Source organism: Varroa jacobsoni, unplaced genomic scaffold (assembly GCF_002532875.2).
Source record: "Varroa jacobsoni isolate VJ856 unplaced genomic scaffold, vjacob_1.0 scaffold_1472, whole genome shotgun sequence".
In the NCBI taxonomy this organism is placed as follows: domain Eukaryota; kingdom Metazoa; phylum Arthropoda; class Arachnida; order Mesostigmata; family Varroidae; genus Varroa; species Varroa jacobsoni.
Genome location: NW_019214374.1, coordinates 406196 through 430055, shown reverse-complemented (window position 1 = coordinate 430055; position 23860 = coordinate 406196). Strand labels below are relative to the sequence as shown.

The window sequence follows — 23860 nt, the reverse complement described above, 5'->3', positions numbered from 1 at the left end:
TATTTTACACGGAATATAATAATTTAGTGCGCGACATTCTCTTCAGCTAATGAGCTTCCACACACATTAATTAAATACTATGAAAAATTGCGTCTACTTAACACAAAAATGCACCTGATCTTAAGCCAAGAATACAAAGTCACATGTGATCGCAGTAGAAATGTTAATGTCATTAGGGGTAAAGGGGATCTTTAGGGCGCAAACCTCCACCTCGCAAGGTTTAGGTATCGTTGTGGATGTCACTTTGACTACAATAATCCTCCACTCGGCACCGCCACAAGGGTCAAACAAATTTAAAGCGTTACCATAGATCTTATAAACAATTCTCATTAATAATAATTTTATTTATTTAATATCTGTTTCTTCTGGAAGGATAAGCAAAACAAGTACCAAGCTTCCAACGGACACCCACCGAAACTACGAGCTGCCTTTGTCGTCCACTGATAACTGATTCGGTAACCATTTTATCTCTATTTCTTATTGTCATATCGGTACTGTTTTTCTAAGAGATAATACGACCAGCGCCCGGGTTACTATTAGGATTATTTCTGTGCGCTATTGTGACGACTGAATAATGACCACAATCTGGGCCCATGCACACCTCGTCACTCCTATGTAAAACAAAACGAAAAAGTACGTCCAGATTCAAAAAGGTGTATGACTACGCAACAAAAGTCCATTGTTTTATTGAACTTTTCGCTTCGTTATTTTAGAAACAAACGATAGATTGATCGTTCGATTCGAGAATAGGATCGGATGAATAGACATCGACAAAGAAAAAAAGGTATCTGCAACGATGTTCCGTAGATTTCAATATCATCCAACTTCTGAGTGAACCGTTTTTTTCAATTGCACGATTGTTAAGTTTATTTGAATCGCTATCTCTAGTTACAAATGAATAGCAATACTTACTGGTAACATGTCCTCCAGTGAACACTGGAAGACCTCGATATATCGTTGCTTCTTATTGATGACAAGATACCGGTGATGTCTATGAGCAGCGCAAATGAAAGCACTCTGCTCTGAATCCATCTGAATAAACGCTTCTCCGGAGGGTTGGCCCTGTAACGTACGGTACCATGAGTTAAACCTTCATCTATACGTGTATTAGAGGTACGGATCAAAAAAGAACGGTATCGATCAATCTTCAGCGCCGTTTCAGGAAGCGGGCCTGCTTGACTGAGCTGTAATATGTGACACATTTTTGTACCACTGTTAACGAAAAGAAGACGTTAGTAGTAAGCGCCGATTTCTTTATATTATATGCGCGCAAAGAAGTTCGACCACGCGTCCAATCTGTGTGTGCCTTACATCGAACTAACCTGAGCATTGTAGATCATGTGTACGCCATGATAGATAATATTCTTGGCGTATTCACCGAGGAAGTCGAGGATGTGCTCCACTTGCGCTTCGTACGGAAGGCCACGGAGTCGTATGCAATCCTTGCGCGAGCCTAGAGACGCTGTTTGACTTTGTAAAAGAGGCGGCGGCAACAAGGGGACCTGTAGCCATAAAAATATTAGCTAATTTTTCAGATAACCACTCGTGCAGACCAAAATGTAGAGATCGGATACAATACTATCATTTTCAGGTGCGTGTATAGCCCGTTTGCAAATCGACTCTGTACCCCCGACAGTAACAAACCCTATGAGAACTAAACGATAGAACCTGCCCCCACACAACAAATGCTATAGATATAACATCTAGCGTATCAGAAGTTGGATAGTTTCACTCATTGCTGTTGGGTGCAACCCTATTGTTATATATTTGATGATGTACCTGTGAAATATTGGCCAACAGAGGACTATTTGCACTCGTGGGCGACGGCATTTGTGGTCCTGTTTGTTGCTGTTGTTGTTGCTGTTGTTGCTGTTGGAGTTGTATAATAAATTGGGCGTTTCGGTTATGAGTGTCCATCGTTCGATTCAGCACCTGCTGTACTTCTGCGGTTGAACTGCGGAACAGTTCGATGTACCTATAATTATTTGGATACACGAATACAGATATTAACATTCGCGCTGATATTTGGATCTCATAGGTACTTGTATGTACATTGAAGCCACGCGGCTCGTAGCTTAGTATTTGTCTGCTAATCTTACGGATACCGGACGTAAAACTCGAAACATAGAGGTATACATTTCGAACATGTATCAACGTATGGCTTGGACGGCTAAGTTCGTGCTTATCAAACGCTAGAGACCACTCATCCGAGTCCTTTGAAAGTACATTATACTACATTCCGCCGACGTTGCCTGGATCGTTACCATACTCGTTTTTGGCCCATATTTACCTGGCACCGATGGTTTCGCGGTGTTTCGCTAGCGCACGATCAGCCGCCTCTTCGCTCGCGAATAGCACAAATGCATCCCCAGTTGCACGGCCGTCGGGCTTTTTGACGAACATAATACCTGTGTGATCAGTATAGGTAGACAGTTATTGATTCTCTGGGATGCCCGCTTTTTCTTTCTAGTCCAATTTGTACGTTTACAGGTGAGAGGTAAATGAGCGTTTCAGGGTTGCCTATTATTTGAGACGGACATTTCTAATCAAGCAATGCCAAGCGTGCTATTGATTTTTCACTGATCCTCCAGTCTGATCTCAGCTCGCTAGAGGCATCTCGCAGTTGACTACGAAGTCGTATATATATATCTGAATGGCGAATCGGGCACGGCATCTAGTGCTTTGGAATAATTCTAAATCGTTCCATATTGATAATGAACTGTTATATACTTCTTCTTGTACCAGGTTTATCAAATCAGAGATCTTTGCATATCATAAGATAGGCTAACATAAATATTTATTTGCTGCGTCGAAATAATTCATCGATTGCGTCGCATCAATCCTAATTCAACGCGTTATTATTAGTGACCGAATGGATACCTTCATCGCTATCCGTGAGCACTTGGATGGGTGGATCATTCTGACCGAAGAAGTCGATGATTTGTTTAGCCGTACAATCGTAAGGAAGACCTCGCATACGAACGATTACTTGTCCACCTCGAGAGAGAAACGCCTGTGCTTCATCGTTGTTACCTGTTTGTGCGGTGGTGCATAATCGCGCAAGAAAACAATGGCGCATCCAATTCGTTAGAAGATTTAGCGGGTTCCTCTCTGCGTCTACGGCAAAAAACCGAAATTTTCGAAGAACAGCCAACTAACCATCCATTGAACTTATCCGTTCCAGCTGGAGCGTAATCAACAACTTGAAAATACTCACTTATCGCATCGCTGTCGACCAATTGATCTTTCCCAACAGATTACAGAAAAGCCAGGCCGCCAAACCCATAACGAAAATGATAGGATTGGCACAGACTGCTTAATTTTTTTTCTCATCGCGTACCTATAGTATCACAGAGGAAACTTTTATCTCAAACAGATTTTCTTAGTAAACTGATCTCTATGTTTATGCAGAAAAAGGCATTTTTACGCTAGATATGAATCTGGCTCAAAACATTATTTCATGCTAGTGCAACGGATTCGCAATCTCCTTTCTCATCCTCATATTTTTTGTTGTTGTTGATATTGTTGTGAAGATAGATGACTATACAGTGGCGCGTCTGCAAAAATATCGAATCGGAAAAACGCGATAGCCGAACCCTGTGTTTTTTTCAAAATTTTAGACTACTTATTTATCTGTAGAGCATGCTTCCTTACAAAAATTCAGCTCTTTCATCTTTGGGGCAAGAACTGAGTACAAAAAGGCTACAGCTAATCATTTAAAATCCACGTTTGTGATAGGCAGGCTGGACGTCTAATTTTTACGACAAAACGTTTTTATAGAATAAATGAGTTATAGAAAACACTGGCCTTTTGTTTCGGACTAAATAGGTTTATTTATATTGGCCTGCATATTTGCTCTGAGCTGTTTTTTTTTCCTAGTTAAACTGTTTCGATATCTCCCAATAATTATATTGAATACAAAAACATGAAACTCAGCAAAGTAGATCCGAGAAGATAAACATTCTAGTTGTAAGGAGCACGATTTCTTGTTGTTAGTGATCTCAATTATTCCAACAAACGTTTACGAATCGCTTCGAATTTTTATTTTTTGGTTTTCCTGCACCGCAGCACCAAGACATCATCAAGACGTATGTACGTAAAATGCTTTAGTTTAAGATGGCAAATACAAATCGGTGCACTCAGTAAGACATGATCCTTTGAAGAACGAGCGATCGTAGCATAACGTTAGCCGTACAAAATGTTCCATACTATATTTACATATAGGACGAGCCCTAAATCAATTATATAGTTTTTAAGCTGCACATATATTCTAGCATTCCGTATGCTTACGCCGTAAATGGTCCACATGCGAAAATAACTTCGCAAGATGCATTGTAACTTAATCAGCAAATAAAAAGAATTAAAGACATCGGCTAGTAGGTTCCTTCCTATTAATAAGAAGACGCCTGGCCTTTGGATACTGACACTACGTGGCACCTTGCTGAACTCAGCCAAGGTGATATGGCCAAATATAAAGCGCACTCACAAACGCTACGTCGATTGTTACACTTTGAACTGGAGCTTATTTCACCGCCCGGGTCGAATGTTTTTCTGTCCAACAATTTAACGTACAAGATATTTAATAAACGCCATGTGCCATCTCTCGTATACGTATATGGATGTATTTTTACCGAATTTGTAATTCGCTCGCAAATTCGGCGAATGAAGTGGGAAAAGTCCGCTTCGATTTTTCTGCGCCTAGCATTCATTCAGCGGTTCTCTACCACCTAAAGTAAAAACAATATATTCTGTTAACTGCAGTATTAATGAAAAATCAAGGCGCCGTTGTTCGCAAGGTATTAACGACAGCTTAGCGACCCCTACAAATGGCTGTAATGCTGGCCAATTTAACTAGCAGTGTTCGATAGAGGAACAAAGAGTCCGTTCACTTTATACGTCCTAAGTAACACTGAGTAACTTCTCGTTGCTTTTTTGTCATGGAACATTCGTCTATCAGAAGCATCTCTGGTTAACTGAACTGATTGTTGCGCCACCTACGTAATTGAACGTGAATGTACACGTACGTATGATTTGAGATATGAGAGCCTGGTAGGTTTGCTCGATTAGCTGCATCTGCTCAGGACAAGTAACAACTCCGACACCAGGAACCACTAGAGGATATTGGCTTGCCCTAGTTGAATTTCCCGCCGCTGCTGCAAGAGTCCAATCCATCTTCGACACACGGTAGCACAAGGACAGCAAAGGTGACAATAAGACTGTTGTCCTTTAAAGACTTGCCGTTTTCCTATCTGTCGTCGCGGGAAACAGCGGTTTCAGTCCTCCAAAATGCCCAACACTATTCGAAGTTTTATTTCTTGAGTTTTCAATTGGCCGAATTCAATGTTCACATGGCTCAAGGTGTCCGTAAAGCCTTAAGTTACGTTTTACAGACTTCGTCAATTAGTCTGTGTAAGGTTTCATTTAATCCGTAAGTACAACACACTAGTTTCAAGTTAATCCACTGTTACGCCAGCATTACGCACAGCCTGTTTCTAGACTGGAAACATCTTACACAAGATGGCTATCCCTGTGAAGGATCCACGCTGTGCATGAACTATATAAACACTATTACGATTTAGTATCTAATAGATTCGGTCAAATTGGCGCGTCCAGTCGGCCGACCGCCTAACGATTGCCATCGCCGTTACCGTCGTCACCGCTACCACTTCCTCTAGGTTTCTCAGGGAGTCATCCGCCTGTTCACTTCGATGTATTGTAATTCAGTTTAGCTAGAGAGTTTACGGTAAAATCGTAACTGTTCACGTGCGGCCTAAACGTGTGCAGTGACGGAATACTTATGTTGGCTGGCGGCGAGGTCCGGATTGGCGCGACTCAGCAGAACGCACAGGAATGCCCCTTGGCCAGTCGTCGTCGTCGTCGTCGTCATGTTGCTATGTCAGTAGATGTTATTGCCCCAAATTTAGAGGGCGAAATTACTGCCAACAGCCAGCTCCAAAGTAAACCTAGGGAACGGTTTCTGTGGCGAAATGTTCCTATCCACTGCGTGAATATCCATAGACGAGCGCGTTACATCGCTAGAGGTCAGCTTTTTCGGGGATCCTGAATCTTATTCGCTTACTCTGGTGGAGAGGGCGCCCCGTTTGATAAGATATTATCTCACCTTTATCGCTCAACGCTGCAGCAGCACACCGACAACGTAAGAAGACGCCGCTAGGAACACCAGGCAGCAGGGAAACCAGAACAGCTACCGCGTAAAAACGCGACACACAGACGCCATCTTTGTACACAAAGCGTCATATCTGCCATAGCTACTACTATCGCCACGACGTCAGCTACTGCTGCTACTGCCGCCGTCGCCGCTACTGCTATTCTTCCTTTAAATCCCGCTACATCAGACTGGCAAAGCTACTGAATGACTGTCTCGACCCGACATCATGTTTTGTTCAAAATCCGTTTTACAAGTAACTTGAGTTGTACCTGCATTCGCTAGAAGTGCCCTACTAGATTACTAGAGAGCCAGCCTCAGGTCTTAGGTTTTTCGTTTTACATGTCCTTGAACATTTGCATCACCCCTACGCCTGTGCGCAAGACGAAGTTCCAACTTAGTGAGTTTCCGACGTTCGCTTACTGTATTTAACATAACTCTAACTGGTACTGGTACTTGGGAAACGATTCCAACCTGACGAGCTCAGCGCTAGAATTCGCAAACAGCATGGTAGGCGTACCAACACGGGCCAAGTGGTGAAGATTTAGCTAGTAAAGGATTCATGTTTTGGTTAAAAAAATGTGTTTACTTTCTCTAACAACATCGCAAGCTATACATGTTTGAATCGCGCTCCCAACGGCCAAACTAAGCTGGTGTATAATGCGAGAACGCGAGAGTTACCTTTTTCAATCGCAAGCCGGCGGCGTATCTGAGCTAATTCTTCGATCGAGTGACGCCAAAACACGAGGCAGTCGGCGGCTTATTGCAGTAATAGCATAAATAAGATGTTTATAACAAATAACATCACCCACATTGCACAGAGGGGCAGCACCGTCGACACTGATGAACAGCGTACGAAAAACCAGACAAACAACTGTCGCCTCTTGAACCTGCAAAGGCCAGGGTGAATGCTGGTGACGGGTTATCAGTGGCCATACATCGACGACGACAACGGCGATGATGATGAGGAAATAGACAAAATAATCACATACATACTTTTATGATGTTTAAGATTCCCGCCGCCCAAACTGGTCCGTTTACGACCTATTGACTAACCTTTTGCAGCAGAAATAGCTATGAAATCAGGCAGAGGCCTAATGGTCGATGTCGTAGACACTTTGAATATAAAAAAATAATAGTGAGTATATTTATTCACACCAAAAGCCTGACCGTTCAAGTTGCTTTTCTTCTCACTAGAAAATGGCGCAGTATTGACAGTGAGCTAGAGAATTAGTAAAATATTTTGTAGCCGGAAATAACTACTGTAAATTTAATAGGGATATAGTAATTATACGGTAAAGTCGTTATAAAGTTTACCTTCTTGCAGATTCATCGCAAAAGTTATAACAATATTCATCTGCAGCAGTATGGAAATATGTTTGGCCTTCCCCGCTAAAAAAAATGTCTGTCAGAATCAGAAAGTAAACTTTATTATGTGAGTTAAATAAAACAAAAAACTGAAAGATCAATTCTGTTATAATTTACTGGCCATATTCATATAAGTTACTTGCCACCAGGACAATAATATCTACTTCAATAGTCAGTCAATATAGAGTGCTACTTCTCTATAAGTTACTGCTTCTTCGAAAGCTTCTGACTAAAGGATAAGTTTCTTAGCAATGCTCAGTCTAATAATGAAGAACGGCGATCGTATATTTTATGATCTGTGACCTCCCTTTCTCCTTTCTCTGTTTAGGCTATAAGAATAATGATAATACTGCCCATAGTAAGTACAACATTGATGTGTGCAGATTTTCGGTCAATTGTGCAAAGCTAGCCGGAAATCATTACGCTTCACCTAGTGAAGCATTTTAAGCTAGCTTGCAATCTTTGCGACTACAGTCGGCTGCGTCAACTTTATATAATAATAAAGTTAAGTAATTGAAAATATCATAAATATAACAGAACGCTTACGTAACTTACACCTATCGACTTCCCAAATGCGATAACTTTGAATGATGTCACCATAGCACATGGCTGTCATCTGGGTTTTGGCGATTTCATTGATGCCAAAGCCCGCTGTACCCCACTGTGATATCTAACAGGAGTGCACCATTTACGACCGCTGCGTTACCGACACTCGTACTACCATGTTACCATTTGTCTTTGTTGTTACTAGGTAGGCTTCCTTTGACAATTCAAACGCTCGTCATTTCTAGATGATCAAGATTGCTCTGATGCCAGCATCCCTAGGCAGAAATGTACACAGATGCATAAACCGTTTACAAAGCAATTTTAACTTCAATACAAATATGTAAATGTACGGCCTGTGCATTGGTAGTAGAAGAGGGAAGTGCTTATGATGTTTCCCTGACAAATTTTTTATTGACACGCGAAATAGCTTCCGTTCTCTCATCGTTTGAGTTACATTACGGACCCAACCGGCCGACTAACGAGTAGAGGGCGCGGTGAACAGACGATATCTCAGCGGTATCTTGGGGCGACATCCCACAAGGTGCAATAACACTCAAAGCTTTGTGCGCATCGTGAAATCATGTTATGACAAAACTCGTATCGATAAATAGCACTGAAAACTAGCTTCAACACATACTCTACTGCAATAGAAAAACGCGTTTGGGATGCGAGTTCTTTTTTTTTTTTGGACTTGTAATGGGTAGAACATTGTCTCTCGTCGTGTCTCCGTAACTGAAGTATATACAGGACTCGCTGTACGCTCTAGTAAATAAACCCTGGCCCTCTTGACATATCTGAAGCAAAGATTTTGTTTGTAACTTCTTTTTTCAGTTTTAGGGTCCTGTGACCTGCACGGCCCGCCACGCGACCAGAATAAGTTCTATAAATTAGTGATGTCGTGTTTTGACTTCATGTCTAAATAAAGATTTTCTGCACAAGCGAGCACAATTTGGGGGAATTTTATATTAGCTGTTCCGTTGCTCTAAGTAGCAAATCCAAACGGACACATCCTAAAGTTGTATCCTGTTTTAATCTATGCTTATTACAGGACGACAGGTATAACTAAAGGAGGTATTGTTACGCATAGACGAATCTAGAGCTTCCGTAGCGTTTGCGCCCGATAAAAGTAGCGTTTTAAAGTTCAATATTAATTTTTCCATATCAGCGGCATATAACAAGTCTATGAATGTCTCTATCTGCAAAATTAACATGGTTGCTAACCATGGTGGAGCATACAAGCGACTGATTAACCGATACTCAATCGGCCCAGAAGTCTTCAATGCTTTAGAAATGCGTCAATACAAACGAAGGTTGCTGGCAAGAAGCGTACATTAAACAGAGACGTAATAAGAACGGTATCTAGCCTACTTAGGTACTTGTAGCTCCGGTTTCGAAACCTGTACATGGAAGCAGATATACCATGGGTTTATTGAATTAGTCTTATGACTATTGCCTTTAAAATATAGTACACCTACCTCCAGCCACGTTAACGAAGTCTTCACCCGTGGCCCTATAAACTTCAATGTATCTTTGTCCAATATGGTGTCGATGTCTTCGTAAAGCCATATCACGGTGTTCTGCGGACTCGAAACGAATCAGCGCCTCACCATTGCGACGTCCCATCCCAGTGAGACACAGAGCCACACCACCTCTGTTCATAATAAAAAAAAAAAGAAGAAAAAGTTCCTGAACGCATTTACGGCAGCATATTCAAGTGTACAGCTAATAGCTTGCAACATACTGAAACTATAATCGACACGTTACTTCGGAGAAGTTATTGTTTAAATATTAATGTTTTCAAATATAGGGGATTCTTTTTGAGTTATGCGTACACCTAGCGCCAAGCGCGTTCGGGTCGAGAACTTTCATTTTACGGAGGAAACGACGTACACAGATTTCAGAGACGTACACACAAGGACTGTGGAAGTTTTAAATGCTTATCAATTTAATGCTGTAATATTCTATTAACTTTTTTCAAGTTTATAAATGTGCGTTATTACTTATTATTAAGTTGACAAAAACAATAAAAAAAGACGAACTTGACGATGTTAAGTCCCCGGAAGAATTCTGCTATATCTTGGTCGGAACTCTGCCATGGGAGTCCTCGGGCACGAGCTACACAGCCACTCTCAATCGTGTCGCCTTTTGAACTAGAAATCATATCATCATAAAGCGTAAACGAAAATAGTTATCGTACTTGGTGTTTATGAGCATAGAATTGCAGGATTAATTACCACCCATTCTTACAATACACCAGTGCAACCGTGCATGAAGCCAACAACATGCACATACATTATGCACGATAGATGATTTGATGTAACCCACAATCAATCACGAAGCAAGCTACATCTGATTTCGCCACCACCACCACCCTTTTAGGTAACAGTTGGATACGGCCGTAGGCCTTTACTACTTTTATCAATGACGCGAGAAAACCTCGTAGTGAGCCCTCCGAGCTACCTACAGTGACGTACTGGAAATTCCTTACCGCCGTATATCCGTTGCATAAAAAAACTACAAAGTACTCCGCTTAGAGTTACTAGAATTTATTGATTTGTTTATTGTGTTGGCGTTCTATTGTTGTGTTGCATGAGGCTGTCCAAAGTTCTTGCTTGATCCCAGTCTTCTTAAACTCATGCAACTTTGCGGCTTGTGTGTTTGAATAAGGCTTATTTATACTAAGCTGGAAAAAAACACAAGCAAAAACTTACCAAATTCCGGGTTCTAATCTTTGGAGTACTACCTCCGGTTGTGTAAACTTATGCCCTAAAATTAAAACACGTTTACGTTAACTGTAGTCGACGACAGGCAATAAGTTCAAATAACAACGTTTATCCTTTGTTGAATCATTCACGAATGACATGTACGCTTGTTTGCCGTAGCGGCATCTAAGTTATCAAATCGTCTTACCGTCATTGAGCATCCGACACACAATGGAAGCCATATTCTGAAGTTGACGAGAGATAAACTCGGCGCTGTTATCCGCGTCCAACGAGAGATCTGAAGATACAGCGGAAATTTTGCTTTCTTGGAGAAGTAAATGATATGCTGTTCTTATGTCGGTATTATATATTACGGTATTATATATTATTAATATATTACGGTATAATTAGAGCTAAACAATCAACCATAATGGTGCGCAGATTATTCGTGCACACATGGGCTGTAAGAGTGTATGTATACATTCTATGAAACATTCTTCTTACATACATTAAGATCTATTCGTAGTTAGTTCCTCTTACAACCGTGGTAGATGACACAGTTGGGACACTTTGCGAATATTTGGAAAAGTTCGGTAGGAAATAATTTGGCTCCTAAATTCGATCATTTGTTAAAGTTGGCTTGGTTTATAATGCTTTCCCAGATCTCGTTCCCGTTGACCTCAGATGATCGCACACTTACAATTGAGCATATCGGCGACAGTATTAGGAACGGAGTCGGCATTGTAGAATCGTGCAAACTCTTTCCTGAGATCGAAGAATGAAAACAGGCTCGATGGCAGAACGAGCTGGTGACGGACTGACTCCGGATGAAGAACCTAGTTGGTGTGTATTTCGAACGACGTCGACATGCGTAAACAACAAGGACATAAAAAAACATTGTTGCTACATCTTTAGACAATGAACAGTTACAGCATGAAATAAGAGCAAACGAAAGCTTCTAGTTTGATCGGGTCACCTCTGTAGCTTGTAGCTCTCTAACATGGTCCTATCTACGGTCTTTAGTTCTGCCAATGCTTTACGTCGAATATCTAAAATAAAGAATTAGAATACCATCAGTAATAAATTGTTTAAAGTCATATTATTTTTTCGCCGTTGTGAACTAAATGCGGTTATTAGACAGTTCGAAGAAAGTACGAAGGTTAATTCATTGCGAGACAAAACTATATCGAAATATCACTTTATTACCGAGAGTATTTGTCCTGCATATTTTTATTATTATTATATAGGCAAACTTTACTAACCTGTTATAGATACGATTCTATATAAATGGAATAACATTGTTTCTAGTAGCATAATCCTGACGAAAAGCTAACTAGGAAAATATGTAGGGAGATATTGAGACAGCGTTCGCTTTTCAGACGCTAGAAGTTGCCCAGTTGGGGACTTTTTATTGGCTCTAGCCCACACAGTAAGCCCAACGTGCATGGCACGATCAACTTGTAGCCGTTGTGCACTAGCAGATACTCTTAACGACGAAACGAGAATGTGTCATTTGGGGGTAACGAACAATTTCGGCTGGCTAATAAAAACGATAGACGAACGGCTTAAACGATCTCTGCTTTCATAGCAAAAAAAATATAGGCTTGATGCACGATCCAATTAAGTTTGACAAGATCTTAGGTTGGCTGTAAGAAAAATATCGTCTCTGCCCATAGACTCCATCGATCGATCGATTTAGTATTACTGTGTAGCATTGCCCAGGGGATTTAATACGAGCAATACGAATTGACCTAAATTTCAAACCTCAATTATACCGCGTGTCCTTAAAATCAGTAGACAAACATGTTAGCACAAAATCACAGAGCTGTTCTGAGCAGCGCTAAACATCCTGGTACGCGAAACGGCTGGACGCAACAAGCAAATCAAAGTTGCGCACGTTAAACTTACTCTGAGTAGTTTTGAACACTTACATATGTAACGTGTTATGATTTTTTTGCCGTTTATTGAACTTGAGCGAGAGTAAGTTGATTTTGTTATTTAGTTAAGTTTGTTTACCAATTAATTCTGCCTTGGAACAATTGGCTACCATCTACGTTTGGCTATAAAAACAATAACTCCGCTAAAAAAAAAAACAAGAATCATTTTGTAAAGAAATATTTGAGCCTGAATGAAAAGGAAAAAAATTCTGTCGCATTACAGTAGTCAATAGATCTTTTTACTGTACGGCCAAAATAGGCTCAAACTAATTCATTTGTTTTCAAAAAATATTGTCTAGAGACTTCTACGTCGTCAGTCTCAAAGCGGGTTTATTGGCCACTCATGATTTAATACCTTTCGTTTTAGGAAGGTCTGTAGTTATAGCAAGAGAAGCTCATGCTTCATAACCCTCTACTGCTAGATCGAAAGGTTATATTGTTTCGTCAGTAGAACCGGCAAAATTTCTTTTAAGAGCCACCACATGTGATACGTGGCGGGAAGCAGCGACACGTGGTACAGAGGGGCAAAACTGCAGCGTCCTACTTCGAATCGATATGTATTTACGTGCTCGCTTTCCTATTGCAACAATCGTGAGGTATGATCGTTGGCGACCAGCGACTAACTTGCCGAGTAGTGAATGTCATGCATCCATCGCTGTCCGGAGCTAGAAATGCATTGGCTATGAAGTTTGTTAGTCTCTTTGACCAAGTAGGAAACCAGGGGCAACCTTTCCTAGTGTCTCATTGACCGGTGGTGACACGCCGCTCCCGTGGCCCGCATAATTATACTGCTCGACTTGCTTTTCGACGCTACATTTAGGTTCGAACTTATGCAGCAGTTTCCAAGATCTGTCAGTTGTAGGCGCAGAAGATGGGCTTTTTAGGTAGGGGCGTTCAGCGCGAAAGGCTTCCGCTGTCGAAGCCGGGCATGGGCTTCTTTCCACAGCTTAAATACAAAACGACCGAACGTTTGAGCTGATCGAGACTTCGCTGCTTCCTCTGGCAGCCCAGCCTTGAATCCCCGAAGTAATCCGAATGAAGTTGCACCTAGAACCTCACTGGCCATAGTACTTGCCGAAAAAGCGACACTGGAAACAACTCACTGTAACCGTGCGAATTGTTCTTTTCACCAGCTCATTAGCTTGCGGACGGGCTACAGCGGCCATTAAATGGCGAATGCTCGAATGCACTAGATACTGCTGGCCCCGGAAATTGCGTTATGTAAGAGGACGGCGTCCATGGCCTTGTACCAGTCCTAAAGGGCAGAAACGGCCTTTACTACTATCCAGGCTGTCGTGGAACGAAGGCCATGCAGGATACTAGCTAGCAACATTTTACCAGATGGGGAGAGATCCATTCGCCAGAGCCCTTTCAAACCTGAAAATGTCATCTGGTAAGGGATAATCTACGCAAAATGGACGATTGCCTTCACCGAATCGGGTAGCAATTTGGTGATTTTGGCCAAGTCTCGTACGAGTCAATAGCAATTAAACGCTAGCCCTCAGAAACTTCGTAAGTGACAAACAATAGGGAATGATGACGTTTCGTATGACAAAAAAACACCCGACGTTTTTAGGTGTAGACCGACGACGCTGAGGACAGAGACAGTTCCCAAAAATGTCGCAGATGCTTCTCGAAACCCGGGAGAATATGGTGTTATCGAGACAAACGACAGTCATCTGGTGGCGCAACCTATGCAGAGCTCGGTTCATCAATTTCTGAAACATCGCTAGGTAAGCCGAAACGCATTCGCTTGAATTGACTTAAATTGTCCAAGTTACAAAGGCACTCAGCTTCCTGTTAACTATACAAAATCGGATTGGGTCGTTTCTTTGCTCACCAAAACGACCGGGCAAATCCACAGGCTGGATGAGAGCTCGATCATGTCGACATGTATACTTGCTGTTCTTTTACGATATGGGCTTACGATGTCGACGCGAGTCGCTGCGGGTGTGCGTAGAAGTGGGCATGGTCACTGGTGAGTAAAATATGATTGACGAGGTGTGTCACAGACAGCTTCTTTGCCCTCTCGAATAAATGTTTAAATTCGTTACGTAGCAGCCTCGTCAGGTTCTATAGTATAGGATACGCTATAAATAAAACGACGGAAGAACTTCTTAGAGACTCCCGACGCTGTAAGTGGCGCATGTTCCCACGTTTGATCTAACCTAGTACCACGTTTCATAAATAATGGCCGTCTTTCGATGCCTTCACACGTCCTGCACGAGTCAGCAGTCACCACGCTGTACAGAGTCACGCATGTACACATAGGCGATACGTGCATGAGAATGTCTTCCTGAAGCGTGACAAAGGTACCGATTAACCTTTCCCGGCCACGGCGACGTAAGAACGACTCTTCTTACCCTGAAGCACAACATCTAGTTTATTGCTGCGACGTGGGCCATCTGGTCCTATTTGGCCCTTACCTTGGCTTTTCCGGCAACAGCCCGAGGTGTCCGTCGGGCATCGCTGAGCCTACGAGCCGCTCGAACCCAGGGCCATGTCTTGGTGTGTTCCACAAACCTGGTCAATACGACACTCATTTCAACGGCCACTACTTTTTGTGGTTAGGCCATAAGCAGTGTCACCTACGCCAATCATTTAGTAGTAGGGTTGTCGTCAAGAATCAGAAGTCCGGCCTTTTTAATCTGCTGCAGACCTACGAAGCGGTGGGCTAAATCTTAAACCATATTATTTTGTATCTACCGCTATCGCCAGATTTACAAGAATGACGACGTTTGACTGCTAGATGATTTTAGCGGCCGGCTGGACGGTATTACGGACTTCTCGCTGACTGTAATTGTAACAACATATGTGCTCCGCGTCCGTTTTTTCGCGAAGCTGAGTTATACTCTGAGGTCACTTAGGTCCCTCAATTCCGCTATAGTATTCGTATTGATGACAGCTGGCTCGAAATGCGGCAGCTCACATAGCCTCTAGATTGCTCATATCATACAAATGAAACTGTAGGAGAAAAGTGAAGCGTTCAATAAAATGCCGAAATCACGCAAAGCTACTCCATATAGACTCCTATTTGAAATCTATTAGAAAAAAAAAGAACCAGCAGGGCGAATCGCACGAAGTTTCTAAATCATTTGCAGAACATTCTGACAGCTTAATAGTATTAAAATTCCGAGTTAGCGTTGTTTGGTTTGGAAAAGGAATTGTCCCACGTTCCCCTCTACGAACAGTGCCAATAAGCTTAATGTTAAAGTTCCCAGATGTTGCCAGTCAATGACACTCACCATGCAGCCATTGTGAAGACTCACGCAAACTTTGCACAAAATGACCCCTAATTTTTCCGGTTTAGCAACGAGAAGAGTTATGTAAGTGAACTTAGCTGATTCCCTGGTACGTTTAGGCCTTAAACGCGACAGTGTATGCTTGCTGCATGGATTGGCCGTTCTATAACGCTGAAAGTAGGACGTCAAATGTCAGCTAAACGGGACTGAATTATTTTTACCTGTCGAAGATGAAGTTGGCCATCAGTGACAAGCTGGAAATCCGCCGGGTCAGAACAATCAAGTCTCGTTTGTAGGAGACTGATAAACTCTTCAATCACCTAATAATTAGAGTGACAGGACGAATAAAGGTAAAAAAAAAAAAATAGTCAGAGAATATTTGTTCAACAGTTCATAAATCCATAATAGGCCACATCCTATCATTTAGAGAAGTGGCAGTCCTAGAACACAGTCACGATCAAAATTTTCAGTCATAGCACTAAGTTCTATTATTGCCTGTCTACTTTGTAATACAGACAAGCAGAACGCGTTGTTCTCGTGTCTGGATGCTCGGCACCGCGAAATGGGCAGCTCCAGTACCTGGGAAAACGTATATTACATATGGAATTTTAGATCCGACATTGACAAATACTTTAATCCGATCAATAGCGATGTTAATTTTAATGATATTACAGAATCATTGGGCAAGGAAATATGGGCAAGGCGCTGTACAATTGATTTTCACCTTCAATTCGACTTAACGTAAACATCTAGCAGATTATGAAAAGTAGGGCATTCTATCTATAGAATCTGTTGAGGAATCGACTTCAGATTATGAGTTCCATAGCGAGTCATAGTCACAGTGCGTCGCATCATATTCGAAAAGATGATGAGTGTTGCAAAGCTGCCATACAATCTTGGCGCAGGATAGGGGTTGATAAGCAACCGGTAGATGTACGTACATTTTACCTCTATCAATAAAGGATCAATTTATTACAGATAGGATTATTGTAAAAGAAAGAAAGGAGGAATGAAGAGTATTGTCGGAATACGGGTCAAATGAAGATCGACTTTTAATAAATGTGTCCCAATTAAAATATCCACTTCGAACCGAACGTTTTCTTGCTGCAATTTTTCTCTCCTAAGCAAGGGGGTTACATGTTGAAAGCGACTCACACCAGAGAACTGCTATGAAGTTTTATGTACGAAAACAGTAGTTTCCAAGTCGTCAAATATTGACGTACCGATGCCACTGGATCTTAATGAACTTTTAGGTGTTTTATGTGAAGTAAATATTATTGATACTGTATCCTGCCAATAGTCTGGCTAAATAGGTCGACCGAGGAGGTCAGTCGAAATCATTTTATGGGCGGACGATCTAGCGATGCACAGGTCGCATAGATTCCACGTGTAACAAGCTCGATGTCGGCTCCACGCGGTAATCACAGATTTGCGACGGCTCGTAAATCTGACCACGATCAAGGCGATAAAATTTCGAATTAAAGCAAAACAGCGGCCACTGATACGTTGCACGTTATTGAGTCGCGTCTTGTTTATATTAGCCGGCGTCCATACTTAGGGTCGCTCTGCAGGAGACCGGGTTTGCAGGAGCTTCACAATACGCGTAGATGCTCCAGATACGGGGACAATTATGATAGATATCATGCCGCACGTTGCCCCTGATACCATCTTTCAAATATCCGGCAAATCTCCTGAATTATTTTTTATAAACTCAACAATCTATATGATGCAAGATCGTACTCGACTCTGCTACTGGAAGCATTTTCAGCAATGATAAACATAGGAAGTTTCATTAATATTGTGCTGACTCGGTGCAAATATTATTTTCGTTGTTTGTTTGTCTTTGTTTAGCTTTAAGGATCTGAGGTAAATTATACTGATAAACAGGTAGTTGGGCGAACAGGGAATCATACAAGGTCCATGTACCAAACTATAGAATATATCTTGCCAGTTTCGGGATACTTCAGTGTAAGATAGAAACCCGTGCGTGTGCGTGTGTGCGTGTGCGTAACGTTTGTGCCAAAACAGAATAGCTCATAATTTGAAATAACTGAACCTGAACTAATGAAAAAATAAGCTGATATTCTCTTGCCCAAGAAAATTAGCTTCACTCCGTGTGTCGTTTTTCGGTTCAGTCTTGTCTGACATTCGGACGATTCAATTGGGAGATAAACACGCTTCATCGGATCTAAAACAATGGATTCTCTTGCGAAAAAAAAAAAAGAAAGCTAAACCTTGATTCAATGATTTGGTACAAACCTGCTCAAGAGGTCTCGCTTCACGTACGCGCTCCTCAGCTATATTACACTGTTCACGTACTTCATCACTGAGTTGTACGTTATCGTTGATATCGACCGCTCGAGGTTTCACTACGTCTGTCTGAGACAAAATCACCTGCTCGTTAAAACGACCCAGAAGACGTACAGCAAACAAGGTAACAAAGCTCAAGTAAGAATAAACTCCAGTTACATGCGATCATTGCTTATAGATTACTAATATTTTAATAAAAATCAAGAACTAAATACATAGGTAAGAATATGTTCACTTGAGACCTTACCATTTGTTTCAACCACCCGCATATGTATATATCATATACATCGTGGTCAATACAAGTGCTAAGTCAGGTCTAACCCCTTCATTTTTTAACATCACAGAAATTACCCATTAAGATATTTTAGCCCGTAAGACTTTTTCAGTGTCCAATATTCTTTGTGATGGTTGGGTTACTTTATCTAGCCGCACGTGTTTCGGGATAATGGACGCAATCTTATGCTCTAATTCGGACTGCCAATTAAAGAATAGCTTTCAATCAATTCAAATACAAATACTTTTCGTTATTTTACAACTTGAAAGTATTATAAGTAAAAAAAAAAAAAAAAACTAATGAATAATACTAAAATAGCGTTAGTGGAAAATGCTACACCTCCTTATACTAATCGGTATAAAGATGACGTATTCAGCAGTATAACAACGTATCTAGCAGAGAGACAATACGATATAGGGAATTAGAACGCCCGATAAATTCGCACAACGCGCCACTGCCAAGGATGTAAATAGGCCTCGAATCTTTTTCTTAGCCTTACCCCTCCTCCCTTCAGTCTGCGCTAACAATACCACATTCAAACTGTCTCTCTCTCTCTCTCTCTCTCTCTCTCTCTCTCTCTTCGCTATATATAGAGATATATATATGCTTCTCGGCTTTTTTTCACTGAAATGGCACTTGTGCTTTTTCTCACCAAAAGACTAACAACATTAGCGCGAATCATCAAAAGAATAATGGCAGGCTAGTGGAACGGATAGAAGTTAAGTAACTGAAGGAGCCATACCTGTCGCGGTAGACTGTCTACTGAAAGTGGCTAGAGCCGACTCAATGCACCATAGCGATCACAACGCGAATAAAATCAAAACGAAGAGGAAAAAGGAATAGGCAAAAAAGCACTTTGCCAAAGCAGTAATGATCCGGTCACCGTCATTGCTACGGCCGCCGCTGCTCTGAACAAAGTTTTATGAAGAGAATCGAAACGACCGCGTCCCCCCTCCCTCGCCCCACGACTATCCCGATAAAATGGCGCTATCAAGTTGACAAAGATGGCGGCAGACTCGTCCAGCCACTCTGACTTTGGCCCCGTCGAGTGGCAGAACACGGTGCACTGAGGAAACGCACATATCGCCATCATCGTTACACGCAACAATAGAGGACAGAAACGAACTGCGAAATGATCGCAATGGCCAATAGGTTGGCTCGCAACAAAGGAGGTCAAACTCAACCTAGAAATACAGTTTGCCCGGTAGGCGGCAATTGGCACTGGAGTTCTTCATGTTCCGTAGAAAAGCTTTTTTACGTTACTTGTAGTCATATGCTACAAAGAAGATGATTTTAGAGTTACACTTGGCACTAGTACGCAGTTAGGAACGTGATAGTCGTTAAATTTCGACGTTCTTATATCAGCATGGACGGATAGCTTTTCCATTCCCCTAGGGACATTTTCTCTCGGTCATTGGTTGCGGTGTTTATGCGCAAGCTGCAGACGAAGCGCGAACGAAAACGTTTGGTAGCTGCTGTGACTTTTCTCTTGAAGTATTTGAAGACATATTGATTTTCCTTGAATAGTTTCATTACTTTGATGTGCATGATAAGGAAATGTTCATCCGCTAGCATGTATTAACAGTTTTCACGGAGTACATAATAGACCTGTTCGTCTCATTATACAGCTGTTTAACTGTGTGAATAAAACGTGCGACTCCCGCAACGTTACATAGAAATAAAAACGTTCTTTATTACCACGAATGTCGTCGTCGTCGTACAGTCCCTTTTACCCAAAGTCAATTTCCACTTTATTCATTGTTGACCCGCCTTCAGATCCCGTCTGTTTACGCCTTTTTTTGACGCACGACGTAACCTCATGCTTCGTGACATACCGCACTGTTAAGAGCCGAAATCCTCGCGTGTTTAGTTAGTCGGCCTTGCCAAGGCGCAGGGTACTACAATTAACCTGAGCCATCTACAGTAATAGTTTGCAGAATCCTTTGTTATACCATTTACATACTTGTTTCATAGGTAACGTGCATAAATAGGTTATTACGCATACGTCGAGAGCGTAATGCGTGCATAAGTAACGAATATATTTTAAACAGGTTCAACGAATTCCCTAATACGTAAATGTACGTGCACATGTACGCGTACCTTCCTTTCTTACGTTCAGCATTACTAATTCCTCGGAATCACCTTTCTTATACTATAGTATTAAGGACTTGCCTTTATCAGCAGTTAAACGGACCTATGTCGTAACGTACTGGCAGCTACACAAGCCGCTATTGACCTTAATAATGCCTGATCCTCTTCTACTGTTTATTTTTTTGCTAGCTTATTTTTCCTAATTTTTGATATTTGGTTCCAGTTTTTGTCAACGCTGACATATGAACCAGCGTGGCAATATGCCTTTCAGTTAGGCTTGTCATAACAATACAGTTAAAGAGAGGCACGTTAGTGACGCGGTCGCTACATTCGTATGATTGGTAAGTACATGTGACAAACAAGGCCTGTTCGCGTCATCCGTCATTGTTTCCTTTTGGCGTCCTTATCATCTAAATCCGTAGGCCAGGCGGAGAACAACGGCAGAACACTTTTGCTAGTTCATACAGACGCAGACGTAAAAATAGTAGAACGAGAAAAATATCAACAGCCTGTGGTTCATCCTCGTTTTGATCATCTGACGGCGTAGCATCGTGTCTGTCGTTGCTTACTGTTAGCTCAGCTACGATTTCACGTCTAAATTTATCTCGGGATGGGAAGCTGAAGGAAACCTTCAGCTTCCCATCCCGAGATAAATTGGCTTTTTTCTTTATAGCAAATGTGATACGGTCTCTAAACAGATCAGTGCCTTTTGCTACAGGTATATTGTAGTATTAAGAAAGGGACATTTGGCTAGCGAAGACGAAAACTAACAGCGAAAAGAATAGAACGATGCTTCAAGTTCTCAGAAACTAAATTCGTCAAGAAAGCAGAGTCTTGTAATTTTGAGTGTGTTTTTCTTATGTTTTAGGGCTATACACACCGTATTTATAAAAGGAGAGATTATCGAACCCTCTCGAACACCGTTCGAGCTCCATGTATGGTCAGTCATAACCGTGTTGAATGGACGGCGTTACCAATGAAGTATCATAAAAAAAATGACGCTTCAATGTAAACTAATAACGAGTTTTATTAGCTCGATGTACCTTGGTAGCGAAGTCTATCGTTAGAAACGACGAAGCGCACCGTAGCTGTCATGTTGTAGAACTTCATTAAAGAGGTACTGTACGTCTGTGTTCGCATATTTGAAGCCGATATGTGTGGGCGACTAAAGTGAGTGATTTCGCCTTAACTACCAACAGAGGGAAGATTCTATATATCTAATAAGCCAAACTGCAAAACAATGTATGAGGATAAACATCATCGTGTCTTGAGCTGATAAAACAGATATGACCCGGGTAGGTCTACGGGGTCGATGGGTTTTCGTCATGCGGCGATCACGTTCTTAGCAATTATTGCCACAGAAGATACGATGTAAATAGGATGAGGCGTAATCAGTAAGAGAAGCTATGATCAAAACAGGGCATCGAATGGTTCTACAACGATGGCTTATTAAACTTATGCGTATTATTGCTTACTTTTAGAATTGTTTAACAATGAACCCAGAAAACTTTTACGTATTTTCTTAACTTCTCCTATCAAGTTGGACACAGAGAATTGGTAGCATAGATTTCAACCGATCAGTAACAACAATTGTACGTTCGATTTGATCAACATCTAAAATCGGTTTACTGGGAATTGAGTGGCCTATTAACACGTAATTTTATACAATTTTCACACGATTAGTGAACTTCTAGTTTTTAAGGTACATTTCGCGGTACAGCATGAAGGTACAGAGCTAGAAAAAGTGGAATAAATTTAGTAAAAAGTGAATGTATTTATTGTTATTATTATTAGAAAAGTCCATCTATTAGTGAAGACGAGATGTTTTTTTGCTATTAATTTTCGCTGATAGGTGGTCTGGTGGCTGATAGGTCTAAAATGCGCGATTTGTAATAGCGTGCGTCTGTTCGACAAAATTACATATTTTGGTCCCCTTGTGTTAATTCAATACATGGATAGATTTTTGTTTATTAAAAAGCGAAATTCTCTATATGGCCTATTGGCTGAGGTCAGTGACGATTAGTTGGTGGTAGGAACGTATACCGGTAGACGGATTCGTTCCGACGTCGCCGATATTGAGAGATAACTTGAAAATGCCCGAAGAGGAAGGAATATGAATACTTCACTGACAGCAGCGACATGGATGAAATTTCAAACGGTTGTACAATCAGTTCCGCATAGCTAAAAATACGCTAACGGGCCGGCTAAATTCCGCCATCGTGCTAACTTGTATCACTATCATTCGCAGAAGAAACGAGAGTTCACGCCTGAACGAATATAGAGACAAAAACGAGAGAGAGAAAAAAAAAGGGAATGGATATTTTAATGATATTGATACGCGAAACTTTCAGGAAAAAATGCTCAGCGTATCTACCGCTACTACTCTATATTACTAAGACGTTTAGGTATACCAGAGGTGACTCACGTCTGCAGCGGATTTACGGCCGCATTACACAACTGTTATCAATCGTCGCTCTATGAAAAATCAATGGAGTGCACGCTTTTGATAGCAATAAACTGAAACTAGATTGGGAGAAAATCAAGTCACTTTTGGTAGCTAATCAAAATTTCGGTAAAAACTGGCCTCGAAATGACAAATGGGCGACTGTCAGGTAACAGCGGGTTTTAATAAAGAAATTCGGAACGAACTAGCTCAGTGGTACATAGACAGTAACAAAGAACAAACTGAACTTTACGGCACAGAACAAAATATGGACTTTTTTTTGCGTGAAAAGTGTGCTTAAATCTCAGCCGTGTTAATTGGATCGCAGAGTTACTTTCCATTATTTGCTACTGCGATTAGCAGACGATGAAACGGACATGAAAAGTGCCGGTCTGCAAAACTTTATAGGGATACAGTTTTGCCTTTTAACAAACTGCCTAGGGTAGGAGAAATTCGTTCTGGAAATCAATCAAAGGTGGGTCCCTGGTCCAAGTGAAACGTTACATCTAACAAGTCTCGCCTCACGCTGTTATTTAGTAAGCATCATCTTATGTTTCCCACTACAACGTTGTCTGCTAAGAACCAGAGTGAAAAATAATTCTCAATCAGTCATACAACTTTTTAAGGCTAAAAATTATATTGTTTGTCATTTACTCTGTGCACATCTAACTATCCTACTAGGCAATTGTCCTTGAAGTACGTAAACCACAGCGTGTAACACTGTGCTCGTACGGCTCACATTGTTCTGTCTGTGTGTGGCGTATAGGTATTCTTCATCTTC

At 41.4% G+C, this 23860-nt stretch overlaps 1 protein-coding gene and 1 long non-coding RNA gene across 7 annotated transcripts in view; one reads left to right on the top strand and one right to left on the bottom strand.

The window, feature by feature from the left end:
• The window catches only part of LOC111270411 (epithelial splicing regulatory protein 1), a 61471-nt gene that overhangs the window by 5019 nt on the left and 32592 nt on the right, over window positions 1-23860 (bottom strand). For 5 of the 6 annotated variants that reach the window (XM_022850623.2, XM_022850622.2, XM_022850624.2 and 2 more), the window contains exons 3-14: window positions 18221-18355; window positions 16183-16281; window positions 11483-11618; window positions 10991-11080; window positions 10792-10846; window positions 10120-10230; window positions 9556-9731; window positions 2881-3033; window positions 2291-2408; window positions 1780-1975; window positions 1323-1502; window positions 913-1062 (exon numbers count right to left, since the gene is read on the bottom strand). In XM_022850623.2, the coding sequence (XP_022706358.1) occupies window positions 913-1062; window positions 1323-1502; window positions 1780-1975; window positions 2291-2408; window positions 2881-3033; window positions 9556-9731; window positions 10120-10230; window positions 10792-10846; window positions 10991-11080; window positions 11483-11618; window positions 16183-16281; window positions 18221-18355 (1599 nt within the window). The remainder of the gene's footprint in view (window positions 1-912; window positions 1063-1322; window positions 1503-1779; window positions 1976-2290; window positions 2409-2880; window positions 3034-9555; window positions 9732-10119; window positions 10231-10791; window positions 10847-10990; window positions 11081-11482; window positions 11619-16182; window positions 16282-18220; window positions 18356-23860) is intronic. The other variant, XM_022850625.2, reaches the window with a different exon arrangement.
• LOC147752130 (uncharacterized) lies at window positions 5173-11890 on the top strand. Its single transcript, XR_015314942.1, has 2 exons — window positions 5173-6566; window positions 11445-11890. It is a non-coding gene; the product is annotated as an uncharacterized LOC147752130 (long non-coding RNA).